Genomic DNA, 12995 nt, shown 5'->3' with positions numbered 1-12995 from the left:
AAGGAAAAAAGAAGCAACATGTGCACAACAAGTCAGGATTCTCAGACCTTGCTGGCATCAGTTTTTTTTCTTGCAGAATTGATTAAAATCTGAGAGAAAAAACATGAAAAAAAGCAACGTGTGCACACAGCCCTGCTTAGGCAAAGGTATTATGAAACTTACAATGCTTACCTTAGATCACTGCATGCAGAGTTCAGACTATCTCAGAATAAAGTGTAGCAGAGCCGAGTGAGCTTCCCTGTCCACACCAGGCTCTCTAGAGCTTGATTGACACCTCAGTCAATGCACACAGCAGGGGGCACCGAGTTACACCAATGTTAAATCAGAGCAATAAACCCTTTAGTATATAGTATAGGTAAACCATAGCTCAGACCCAGATAAGAAACACAGATGTCTTTACTTTCAGGCTATGTGCCCACGCTGCGGAAAATGCGCAGATTTTGCCGTGGATTCCTCGCGGAAAAGCCGCGGATTTTCCAGAAATCTGCAGCACAGCTACTCCCCAGCCATTTCTATGGCATTTGGGAAATGCTGTGCCCACGCTGCGGATTTTTCCACAGCGGAAATCGTGCGGATTTTCATGCGGAAAAATCTGCATGTCAATTATTGTTGCGGATTTTGCCTATTCAATTGGAGAGAAAAAAAAAAAAAAAAACGCAAAATCCGCACCTATGAAAAGGTGCGGTTTCCGGGGGAAAGCTGCGGATTTTGATGCAGAAAAATCCGCAGATACAGAGTCCTGTGGGCACATAGCCTAACCCTCGCAGCATGCGGTCCTCAGCTTACATTGCAAAATCCCGGTGACCGATTCCCTTGAAGGCATGGTGACTACTTTAGAAGAGCATACTCGCATCACATGATGGTGGTGGAGAGTCCCATGCACAGTATCCACTGAATTTTGTTGCTAAATAGGGACATCTGCGACAAAAATTCACATGTTGCAGGCTTTAAAATCGCAGCAAAGGACAGTTTTCAGGCCAACTTCTCAGCAGCATGTGAAGGAGATCCACATTTGTTCTGGGGAAGGATACCCCAATTCAGGCAGACTGTTACATAATAGCCATTCTCAAACGCTGCACACATGGCTGTATTAGACCCCGAGCCAAAAACCGAATTGATAAGTGCAGGCTATGTGCACACTGACTATTTGAAGAGTTTAGCAGTGTATTTGTAAGCCAAAACCAGCAGTGGGAACAATCAGGAAAAGTATAATAGAAATTCTGGTCCCTCTTCTGCATTTTTTTTTTATCCACTCCTGGTTTTGGCTTACAAATACTGAGGTTAAAACAAAAAGAAAAAAACCTTAGAAGACTCAACATGTGCTTGTGGCCTAAAGCTGTTCTAAAGCTTTGGGAAAAAAATTTCCATGACCTAAAGAAGACCAAATTCCATCTTTTAGGGTTCACTCACATCTGCGTATAATAAGTCAGTCCGATTTTCATCCAGAAAAGTTGAGCAAGTGAAATCCATTTGGTATTCAAAGTCATGCGAGTGAGTACTTGTTTTCTCACCTAGCATCCTTATGCAATGTGGGTATTTTCTGAACATCTAGAGGACCATTTACAGTGTCCTATGCTACAGAATGGTAATTTAGCTGTAAAAAATGTATGGCATACGGATGGGCCATGTGACGTCTGATTTTTTTTCTCACTCCCATTGGCGAGTCTCGTCAGATATACGCATGCAATCGAGCATGCTGTGGACGAATACAGCGGAGGAAAAAATAAATTTCAGATCAGCACTGTCTCATTGATTAACATTGGTTTGAGTGCATTCGACCTATTTATATGCAGATGTGACTGATCCCTTAAGTTACCGTCACACATAAGATCGCTAGCCCGATCGGTTTCCGTGACGCAGTAGCGATCCAGTTAGCGATCTCGTTATGTGTGACCCCTACCAGCGATCAGGCCCCTGCTGTGAGATCTCTAGTTGTTGCTGAATGGTCCAGGCCATTTTCTTCAAAGGCGATGTCCTGCTGGGCAGGACGCATCGCTGCGTTTGACACTGTGTGACAGGGTCACAGTGACTGCCGAGATCGTTATACAGGTCGCTACTGCGACCTGTATTGTTCCTGCATCGCTGGTAAGATCTGTGTGACATCTCACCTGCAACCTCCCAGCGACTTACCAGCGATCCCTATCAGGTCGCATCGTTTTTGGGATCGCTGGTAAGTCGTTGTGTGTGACTGGGCCTTTATTCTTTATCCTTTGCAGGTCAAAACACAACTCGTCTGAAGATCCAGGATGCGATTCCTTAAATTAATGGCAACAGCATAGGAGAACCAACAGTAAGCAGAAGCATGGTGACCTGCAGACTCCCCACCACAGTCTGGAATGTTATCTGACCTGATAATTGCCAAACGAGGAATGGAAATCATCAACTCCGGCTCACAGTCATCAATCATCTCCTGTGTCAGGTACCCACTTTGTAGAGCTCTGTAATGAAAAAAGTATAGAGATTTTTTCCCCCTTTAGTGAAAAAAAGAAATCAATTATATTTCTATAGGCAATAGTGACCTTACACCATTATATACAGTGCCTTGCAAAAGTATTCGGCCCCTTGAATTTTTCAACCTTCTCCCACATTTCAGGCTTCAAATATAAAACAATTTAATGTTATGGTGAAGAATCAACAACGAGTGGGTCACAATTGTGAAGGTGAATGATATTTATTGCTTATTTTAAATTTTGTAAAAAATAAACTGAAAAGTGGGGTGTGCAATATTATTCATCCCCTTTGCTTTCAGTGCAGCAAACTCACTCCAGAGGTTCATTGAGGATCTCTGAATAATCCAATATTGTCCTAAATGACTGATTATGATAAATATAAGCCACCTGTGTGTAATCTAGTCTCCGTATAAATGCACCTGCTCTGTGATAGTCTCAGTGTTTAGTTTTAAGCACAGATAGCATCATGAAGACCAAGGAACACAACAGGCAGGTCCGTAATACTGTTGTGGAGAAGTTTAAAGCCGGATTTGGTTGCAAAAAGATTTCCAAAACTTTAAACATCCCAAGAAGCACTGTGCAAGCGATCATATTGAAATGGAAGGAGAATCATACCACTGCAAATCTACCAAGACCCGACCGTCCCTCAAAAATGTCACGTCAAACAAGGAGAAGACTGATCAGAGATGCAGCCAAGAGGTCCATGATCACTCTGGATGAACTGCAGAGATCTACAGCTGAGGTGGGAGAGTCTGTCCATAGGACAACAATCAGTCACACATTGCACAAATCTGGCCTTTATGGAAGAGTGGCAAGAAGAAAGCCATTTCTCAAAGATATCCATAAAAAGTGTTGTTTAAAGTCTGCCATAAGCAACCTGGAAGGTACACCAAACATGTGGAAGAAGGTGCTCTGGTCAGATGAAACCAAAAATCAAACTTTTTGAGCACAATGCCAAACGATACGTTTGGCATAAAAGCAACATAGTTCATCACCCTGAACACACCATCCCCACTGTCAAACATGGTGGTGGCAGCATCATGGTTTGGGCCTGCTTTTCTTCAGCAGGGACAGGGAAGATGGTTAAAATTGATGGGAAAATGGATGGAGCCAAATACAGGACCATTGTTAAAGAAAACCTGTTGGAGTCTGCAAAAGACCTGAGACTGGGACGGAGATTTGTCTTTCAACAAGACAATGATCCAAAACAAAAACAAAATCTACAATGGAATAGTTAACGAATAAACGTATCCAGGTGTTAGAACGGCCAAGTCAAAGTCCAGACCTGAATCCAATCGAGAATCTGTGGAAAGAGCTGAAATCTGCTGTTCACAAACGCTCTCCATCCAACCTCACTCAGCTTAAGCTGTTTGCAAAGGAAGAATGGGCAAGAATTTCAGTCTCTCGATGTGCAAAACTGATAGACACATACCCCAAGCGACTTGCAGCTGTAATCGCAGCACAAGGTGGCACTGCAAAGTATTAACTTAAAGCGGCCGAATAATATTGCACGCCCCAATTTTCAGTTATTTATTTTTTACAAAAATTTAAAATAAGCATTAAATATCGTTCAACTTCACAATTGTGTCCCACTTATTGATTCAAATTTAAAATTTTTATCTTTATGTTTAAAGCCTGAAATATGGGAAGAGGTTGCAAAATTCAAGAGGGCTGAATACTTTTTCAAGGCATTGTATACATAGGTCTGAAATGTGAAGGGAGAGAGTAAAACACTGGTGACTAGAATTTCATATGACCGATTTGTTGCAGGGGGTTTTAGGTAAAGTTTCTCCTTCTGGAGAGCGGCAAGGCAGTGTAGAGACTTATAAGCCAAGTAATGCTCCCCTTAAAACTAAAGGATAACGTTAATGTCTGTATCTTTGTTTTACACAACTCCATTTGCCAATTTTCATGATGAACAGCTTTCTGACTTTTGCCCGCACACCTCTAGTCAGTGACTGAGGTTAATCTTCTCTGACAAATTCCCTCTACCTGAGATCTCGCACAAGCGCGGTCATTCCTGCAGCGACCGCAGAAGGCTTATGTCCGAGAGCCAGACTACTGATCTGAACATGAACCCACCTTGAGGCAGTAAAGGCCATTTTACATAGCTTATTAAACCCCAAAAGAATGTCTAATTTGCACATTTTAAGAGGACAGGAAACTTAGTGACACCTATTGGAAGTAGCAGTCCTAAAAGTCAATATCGACCTTTTTTTTTTTAAAAAAATAAATAAAAAAATTAAAATAAAATAAAAATCCCGCCTCATGGTTCTCCAGAAAGGCAATTCTGCAGATTCGTTGCAGAAATGTCTTCACATCTTAGGCTAGATTCACATTTGTACATCTATAGATGTACCCGGTCGACATCCATCTCAAAAAGGTTTGCAAAATTGTGCCGTGTGTCCAACTAAATCTGTTTGGATGTATACGTCCATCTCCAACAAACAAATAAAATTAGAGTTTAGTCTGGGGAGTCTTGATGGAGAATGGCTCGATTACCTGGAGACCGTCTCACAGAATAGTACAGCTACTTCCTGCTGCTCGTAGATTTCTTCCGGAGACTTTACACTGACCACCAATGACATATACCTACAAGACAGATAAGAATAAAGCATTTTACCAATAGACATAAGGAAGAGCGTGTATATTCCTGATCACTACATAATGCAGTACCCTGAGCCCATACAAGCTTTCATCTCTGCAGGTCTACTTTTTATCCCATTCTGTGTCTAGTAAGCATGAACTATGCTTGTGGATTAGTAACTGATCACAGAGTAGGCTGTGTGTGTTCTCTACAGTTTGCCTAGCCGTTGTAAATTACTTTCCGATATCCAAAACCAGCCTACCATACAGAGGTATTATTGCGGTCCACATCTGTTTCCATCATGCCACAGATAAAGGGAACCATTACTTATAAAAACCCCACAGCATAGTGCTGGCAGGTACCCACCTCAGCTCAAACTCGGCACACAGGTTGTCATATTGTAGCATAGCCTTGTGGGTGGATTCTGGATATATCCCAGGATCTTCAAGGCTTTGCTCTCTTAGGACTCTTCTCAGATTTTCCAGACTCCGTAGCAGCTCTTGGGCCAGGGGGCGAAGTAAAATGCCATCTGCCTCCTCGACTTCAACATATGTACCTCCTACCAAGAGCTTGAAAATAATATTTTATAGTTATAATCTCCAGAGTATAGATCTATGAGGATTGCTAAGGTGATAACACACAACCTTACCTCAGCAGCAAAGAGTAGATGTGTTGTCATAGTATTATTTACAATGTCATCGGGGAACTTGAGGTGATAGTCCCTCTGCCTCCTCTTTGTGGGTACGCACTGTTCCAGAATCTGCTCTAGTATGGCAAGCATGCGCTCCTACAGGAGAAAGAACATTCCAGGTCACAAGATGGCCAAGTTCATTGTCTGAAATAATTACATACCAAAGGTTAAAAATAACCCAAAAGTCAAAGCAGAAAGTCATGACTGACAAGTCTAGGTAAGGAGAGAAGACACCATAATCTCGTATAGCCTCAAACACTGGTTTTTAAATTGACCAAAAGTTTTTTGTTTTGTTTTTTTTTACACAAAACGAACATCTCAGACCACAGGTAGAGGACTGCTCCGGCAGGGGCAGATCGATGGGAGAACAGGCCAGCTGTCGCCATATTACTGAATGCCGATAGTGAGAGCTATACCCCACAAAAGGCCAATGTAAATGCATCAACAAATCCTTAAAAAGCTCAAAGATGGGCAAGTCACACGATAAATATCCATCTATTCACCAGTAATAGTGGAAATCCTGCCAATGACATGAATGATCACAGAGGAATGAATCCGGGTTACCAGAACTGGTGGAAAGGAGAAATTGTTCCCTTCAAAGGTTCACATTGGTCCCTATATTTACTGGCTATTACAGGTGATGTTCTTGTGTAATTTATAGACCAGACTATCGAATCCTGCAATTCTCCTCCCAGGAGGTACTTGTAAAAAATAATCTGTGTGAACAAGCACATAACCTAAAACATTGGGGTAGAGTTAGCTTTCCACATGGACTGAAAATCCATCAGCCAGAACACACTCTAGTTTAGGTTAATTGGCATCCGTCTCATGAGTACTTGGTTTTTCTGGATCACTTAAAACTAACAATTGTTGAGTCACACAAAATAGGTAAAGTGAAAAATCTTATACACAGAGCTTAATAATTTTAGTTTCCAAAAATACTCCTCCTGACTTCCATATTTACAAAACCTTACCCAGATTCATTGAATAAATTCTACTCCACTATTTGCCCAGGCCTTGTTAAATTTATTAGGGCCAACCGTAAATATAGGTATTATCCCCAATCATTCTGAAAAGGTAGAATACAAAATAATAATCTTCCCAAAATTGCTCTACTTTTTTTTTTTTTTGCAGGCTCCCGACCCTAATCCAAGACTTAGGCTATGTGCGCACGTTGCATAATTACATGCAGTTACGCTGCGCTTTGTAGCGCAGCGTAACTGCATGCGTCCCCTGCATAATCTATGAAGATTATGTAGGAGCCGTGCGCACGTAGCGTATTAAAGCGCAGCGCTTCGGCTGCTGCCCGAAGCGCGCGTTCTTTTGTGCGTATTGGTTGTAATGTCGGTCTCTCTCTCTGTTGGTCTATCCCTCTCCCCCCATCTCTCATACTCACCGATCAGCTGCACGGCTGTCACTGCTCCAGCGGCTTCTCCTGCGGATGTCAGGATGTGTGCGGGGGATGTCAGGATGTGTGCGGGGGATGTCAGGATGTGTGCGGGGGATGTCAGGATGTGTGCGGGGGATGTCAGGATGTGTGCGGGGGATGTCAGGATGTGTGCGGGGGATGTCAGGATGTGTGCGGGGGATGTCAGGATGTGTGCGGGGGATGTCAGGATGTGTGCGGGGGATGTCAGGATGTGTGCGGGGGATGTCAGGATGTGTGCGGGGGATGTCAGGATGTGTGCGGGGGATGTCAGGATGTGTGCGGGGGATGTCAGGATGTGTGCGGGGGATGTCAGGATGTGTGCGGGGGATGTCAGGATGTGTGCGGGGGATGTCAGGATGTGTGCGGGGGATGTCAGGATGTGTGCGGGGGATGTCAGGATGTGTGCGGGGGATGTCAGGATGTGTGCGGGGGATGTCAGGATGTGTGCGGGGGATGTCAGGATGTGTGCGGGGGATGTCAGGATGTGTGCGGGGGATGTCAGGATGTGTGCGGGGGATGTCAGGATGTGTGCGGGGGATGTCAGGATGTGTGCGGGGGATGTCAGGATGTGTGCGGGGGATGTCAGGATGTGTGCGGGGGATGTCAGGATGTGTGCGGGGGATGTCAGGATGTGTGCGGGGGATGTCAGGATGTGTGCGGGGGATGTCAGGATGTGTGCGGGGGATGTCGGAGGTAATGTCGGGTTGTGTGCGGGAATGTCGGGATGTGTGTGGGGACGTCACTCAGGTTACCCACGGCCACAGGTCTCGGGTGGAGGACTCGAGCTGGCCGCGGGTAACCTGAGTGATGGCACCGGTGATCGCGTGGCTCACTGCAGTCACTCAGATTTGCGGTCACAGGTGAAGCCTTCACCTGTGACCGCAAATCAAGCCGCAGCACACAGACAGCCGCACGATCACAATGAAGTCGGGTAAAGTTCATTCTGATCGCGCGGCTGTCTCCCGCAGCCAGCCATGTGCTCTTTTTGACATTCCGGTCCCAGTCGGCTCTGCTGCAAGTCTATGGGGATGCAGCAAAGACGAGTGGGACCGCACTGGATGCTTTTCCCATGGCAGAAAAAGCATCCAGAACGCATGAATTCTGCAGGAATGTGCGCACGTTGCGTTCTGCCGAATGAATCCCAGAACGCAGCTTTTCGGCTGTGTTCTGAGACGCACATGCAGTGACTATTACGCTGCGTAATAGAACGCAACGTGCGCACATAGCCTTAGACTGCAGAAGGACAAATTCAGATTTGGAGCCAGAAACTCCCACATACTCCTAAAGATATGAAGTTCCAGCATAAAAAAACTTGGGGAGAGATACTATAAACATTCAATCAATAAATTACAAGAGCAGCCATCCAGAGTGCCCAAGTTACCTGGCAGTTGTGTAACTGGCTGAGCAAAACCAAGTAGTTCTGAGGAGCCTTCCGTACATCAAGGCATTGTAATTCATGTACAATCGAGCTCACCTCTTCATCAACATAGAAGAACTTGGCCAGCAAGCGAGGATCAGACTTCTATAGAGAAATAACAAATAACACAAGGTTACTAGTGATTAGTGAGGGGTGGGGAACAGAAAATGAACAAAAAAAACCAACCACGCTGAAATTGATGAAAACAGCACTCAAATGGATTGGGAACAGCATGGGGAAGACTCCTGGACATTTTATAGCACGCTGCTGGGAAGCAAGTAATCACATTCATAGAAAAAAAAAAAAAGAAAAAAAACAAAAAACCACAAAACAAGACATTGGGTCCTATGTATTTTTTGTAACCAGCCAGTGTAAGGGTATGTGCGCACTAGGCGTTTTTTTCACGCTGCGTTTTTGTCTCAAAAAACGCACCCGCGGCTAAAAAAACACGACAAAAACGCATGCGTTTTACCGCAATTTGGTGCGTTTTTTGGTGCGTTTTGCTCACTGCGTTTTTAATCAGTGCACAATGACAAAGATTGTTGATGAAAAAAAAAAAAAAAAAAGGTCTGATGTCATTTCCTTCTTCAAAATGTTCATTGTATGCAGGAGAGCAGACAGCTGCAGAACTAGTGTATGCAGGAGAGCAGACAGCAGCTGCAGAACTACAAGGCTCAGCATCCTCCATCCAGGACTGAATGCAGGAGTTTTTTGCCCCCCAAAAAAATGACGTGGGCTTCGCCATATTTTTGTATGCTAGCCGGGTACAGCAGGCAGGTACGGCCTGCCCCCAACCCCCAGCTGCCTATTTGTACCCGGCTGGGAACAAAAAATATAGGGAAGCCCTTTTTTTATTATTTCATGAATTTCATGAAATAATTTAAAAAAAAAAAAAAAAAAAAATGACATGGGCTTCGCCCAATTTTTGAGTCCAGCCGGGTACAACTAGGCAGCTGGGGATTGGAATCCACAGTACAGGGTGCCCATGCTTTCTGGGCACCCCCGCTGTGAATTGCAGTCCCGCAGCCACCCCAGAAAATGGCGCTTTCATAGAAGCGCCATCTGCTGGCGCTGTATCCAACTCTTCCAGCTGCCGGGTGGCTCGCTGGGTAATAATGGAGTTAGGGCTAGCTGTATATTATCAGCTGGCCCTAAGCCCGAAATTCATGGTGTCACGCCAATATTAGACATGGCCACCATGAATTTCTAGTAATGATAAAAAAAAAAACACAACACACAGAAAAATATTATTAGAAATAAAACACAACACAATTAGTGACTCCATCTTTATTGAAATAAAGAACCCCACTCCGCAGTAATCCTGGGTCAGGGTCCCGCGCCATCCAATCCGGATCCAATATCATCTGATCGGTTTGCTGGAAGGCAATGCGATCAGATGATGTGTCAGGTTCTAGGGGCTGAAGCACATCACACATCAGCTGATTGTATAAAAGCCGATTATACAATCAGCTGATGCATCAGTGCAAAAAAAAATACTCACGTCTGTGCTGATTACCGGCAGCTCCTGCAGCGATCGGATGAGAGTCTGATCCTGTCCCATCACTGCAGGAGCTGCCAGTAATCAGCTGAAGTCTCCTGACGGCAGGATCAGCTGATAGCCGGGTGGGCGCGAAAAAGCCGGCGACACCGCGAGAATTACGATCAGCTGATGCGTCAGGTGACTGCATCAGGTGATCCACCGCCAGGTCCTGCAAGCTTCGTACGTGCCCCGGGGAGACTGCACACAGCCAGAGCGGCGCTACCAGGAGGAGATTGGAGCGGGCATGGCACCGGGACCCTGCACACAGGTGAGTATATATGACATTTTTTTTTTCTACTGTTCACTTTTGTTTTCACCGCCGCCTCCACCTCCCGCCCAGACATGTGGACGCAGCGGTGACGGTACCGGGAGGATTCATGCTTCTGTGTTTACCAAAAGAAGGAATCCTCTTCCTGTACACGTCACTTTACTGCCCACCCATTGCGTTTATAGCTGCGTTTTTAGTCATAGAAACGCAGCTATATGTGTTTTTCATTGCGTTGTTGAACATCTCATTGAACTCAATGGGTGAAAAACGCAGTGAAAAACGCAGAAATAATTGACATGCTGCATTTTTGTGGTCACCACAAAAACGCAGCTACAAAAAAAACGCTGTGTGCGAACAGCACTTCTGAAAACCCATAGACATTGCTGGGGAAGCAAGGTCACTGCATTTTCAGCACAAAAACGCGGCAAAAAACGCAGCAAAAACGCGGCAAAAACGCCTAGTGCGCACAAGGCCTAAAAGCAGCCAACTAGGGGCTGATGTCAGCCTGGGAAAGTCCATGGATATTTGGCCCTTGTACACACACACACACCCCAATTCTAAAGCTTTGCCCGGCTCTTCCCGATTGCCCTGGTGCTAATATCCAACATATGGAGCCTCATTTTGACCTGGCATTTCTAGTGTGCGGTGACTTCTAACTCCACTCTCCCTACTACATCAACTGTCCCTGAACTGCTTCTAAAAGGACACTGCGCTGCGCATCGTGGGACTGCGGCCAGCCAATCACAGTAATGCCAGTAGCCTGCAGGGCGAGGACTCGCGCTTTCACTCAAGCACCCATAATACTCGTTTGAGCATACCTGGACACCCCCGCAATGCTCGAATTCATATCAAGCATGCTTGCTCATTACTAAAAGGTACACTATTGCAAGAAAGCACTACGGTTTTCATAGTGTTTGGCAAACCTTTAAATAACCAAAATGTAAACTAACTTGCATGTTATGTATACAGACGGTAATAGAGCCACATAACACCTGCCCATTAATGTGGCAAATTCGCTGACATTCTGGTCATGTGGCACAAAAGAAGGTTTAATTTTACATCCAATTTATGTATATCAGCTCACCGTGTACACGCTCACTCCCTGGAGCACGGACAGGCACTGCCACAGCCCGATATTGCAAATAAAAGGAGAAACATCCAGCTCTTCAGGCGAGGAAAGCCATGGCTTTCTTTTATTTTTAATATTACATACTGTGTTTATATCACCCAGAAGAATCATAGTTTAAGGAGAAACCATGGATAGCTGCTGACGTTTTCTGTAGTTCAGGCCAGGCAAGACAAGCTGACAGTAAATAAGGATCAAGAGATACCAGCCATTGAGGCCAACCTGAAAGATTATTAGGGAACTCAGACATAGGTGACAAACAGGTTCACACAAGGAAAAAAAAATAAATTAGGCTGTGCGCGCACAGTGCGTTTTTTCACGTTTTTTGGGTGCGTTTTTGGCTCAAAACTGCATGACTTTGCTTCCCCAGCAAAGTCTATGAGTTTTCATTTTTGCTATCCGCACACAACTTTTTTTTTTTTTTTAAGTTGTGTCTGACTTTAAAGGAAAAAAAAAAAAAAAAAAAAGAAAAAAAAACAAAATGGACATGTTAATTCTTTCCTGCATTTGTCCCCCTTGCAATGCATTGAAAACGCAGAGATCAAAAACGCACCAAAAGGCGGTAAAAACGCATGTTTTTTACTGAGGCGTTTGTGCGTTTTTAGCAGCCAAAACCGCACAAAAACGCAGCGTCAAAAAAACGCAGCGTGTGAACATAGCCTTAAAGGGAAATTTACACAGGCCGATAATCAGGAACATTTGGTTCAGATTATCAGTCCGTGTAGAGAGGCTGCAAGTCACTCAACGAACAAGCAAAAAGCTGATTTATGCTGAAATTTTAGCTTAATCACTCTGCAGCACGTCACCTTGTGTAGACAGAACAATGATGCTCTATGCGCACTGAACACCTTAGGGTGCACTTACACTGCCCCGAGAGCGGCTGTTAAATGACTGCCAATCCACTAAATGCAAGACGATTAGCGGTCGTTTACTGGCCTGTGTACACACAATCTGTGTATAGGAATATCAATCTTCATGACCTGCTTTGTGCACGTTAATGCAACTTTTTTCCTTCATGTCAATGACTGAATGTTGAATAATTCTATACTTCACAAAAATAAAAAGTAAAATACAGAAAGCAGGTCTATTCTCAAACTAGAAGATAACCTGCAGAATATTAATCGGTCACCTGGCAGGTTTAACAGGAAACACTGCCGGAATGACGGTGTGGTCATGTTTCTAAATAACGCTGTAGGGCTGGGTGTTCATCTGCGCGTCACGGTGACTAGTCATATCAACCGGTGAGTGGAACGGGTGTTGACTTGCTGCTAAACCTAAAAAAAATAAAATAATATAACACCAAAACTACTTGGGAGGGAAGAAAAAGGGAAGGGGGAGGGGGGGGCAATGGCAGAAAATAATCAAGCCCAGTCCTATTTCCCAAACTGGAGGTGACAGACAGATGAACGGTCAGTCTCCATATCCAACATCATCTAGGCCACCAGTGAAGGGCAGTCTTATGTCAGAAACTTCCCATCCTCCTCCAA

General features: G+C 44.5%; 1 protein-coding gene across 2 annotated transcripts in view; it reads right to left on the bottom strand.

The window, feature by feature from the left end:
* The window catches only part of LOC142303281 (lateral signaling target protein 2 homolog), an 85536-nt gene that overhangs the window by 48048 nt on the left and 24493 nt on the right, over nucleotides 1-12995 (bottom strand). The window contains exons 2-6 of one of the 2 annotated variants that reach the window (XM_075344525.1): nucleotides 8632-8679; nucleotides 5687-5824; nucleotides 5404-5606; nucleotides 4953-5042; nucleotides 2349-2438 (exon numbers count right to left, since the gene is read on the bottom strand). In XM_075344525.1, the coding sequence (XP_075200640.1) occupies nucleotides 2349-2438; nucleotides 4953-5042; nucleotides 5404-5606; nucleotides 5687-5824; nucleotides 8632-8679 (569 nt within the window). Of the gene's footprint in view, nucleotides 1-2348; nucleotides 2439-4952; nucleotides 5043-5403; nucleotides 5607-5686; nucleotides 5825-8538; nucleotides 8680-12995 lie in introns of both variants that reach the window. The other variant, XM_075344524.1, reaches the window with a different exon arrangement.

Source organism: Anomaloglossus baeobatrachus, chromosome 4 (genome assembly GCF_048569485.1).
Source record: "Anomaloglossus baeobatrachus isolate aAnoBae1 chromosome 4, aAnoBae1.hap1, whole genome shotgun sequence".
NCBI classification, from domain to species: Eukaryota; Metazoa; Chordata; class Amphibia; order Anura; family Aromobatidae; genus Anomaloglossus; species Anomaloglossus baeobatrachus.
The sequence above is the reverse complement of the archived record's forward strand: the minus strand, read 5'-3'. Positions and strand labels throughout refer to the sequence as shown.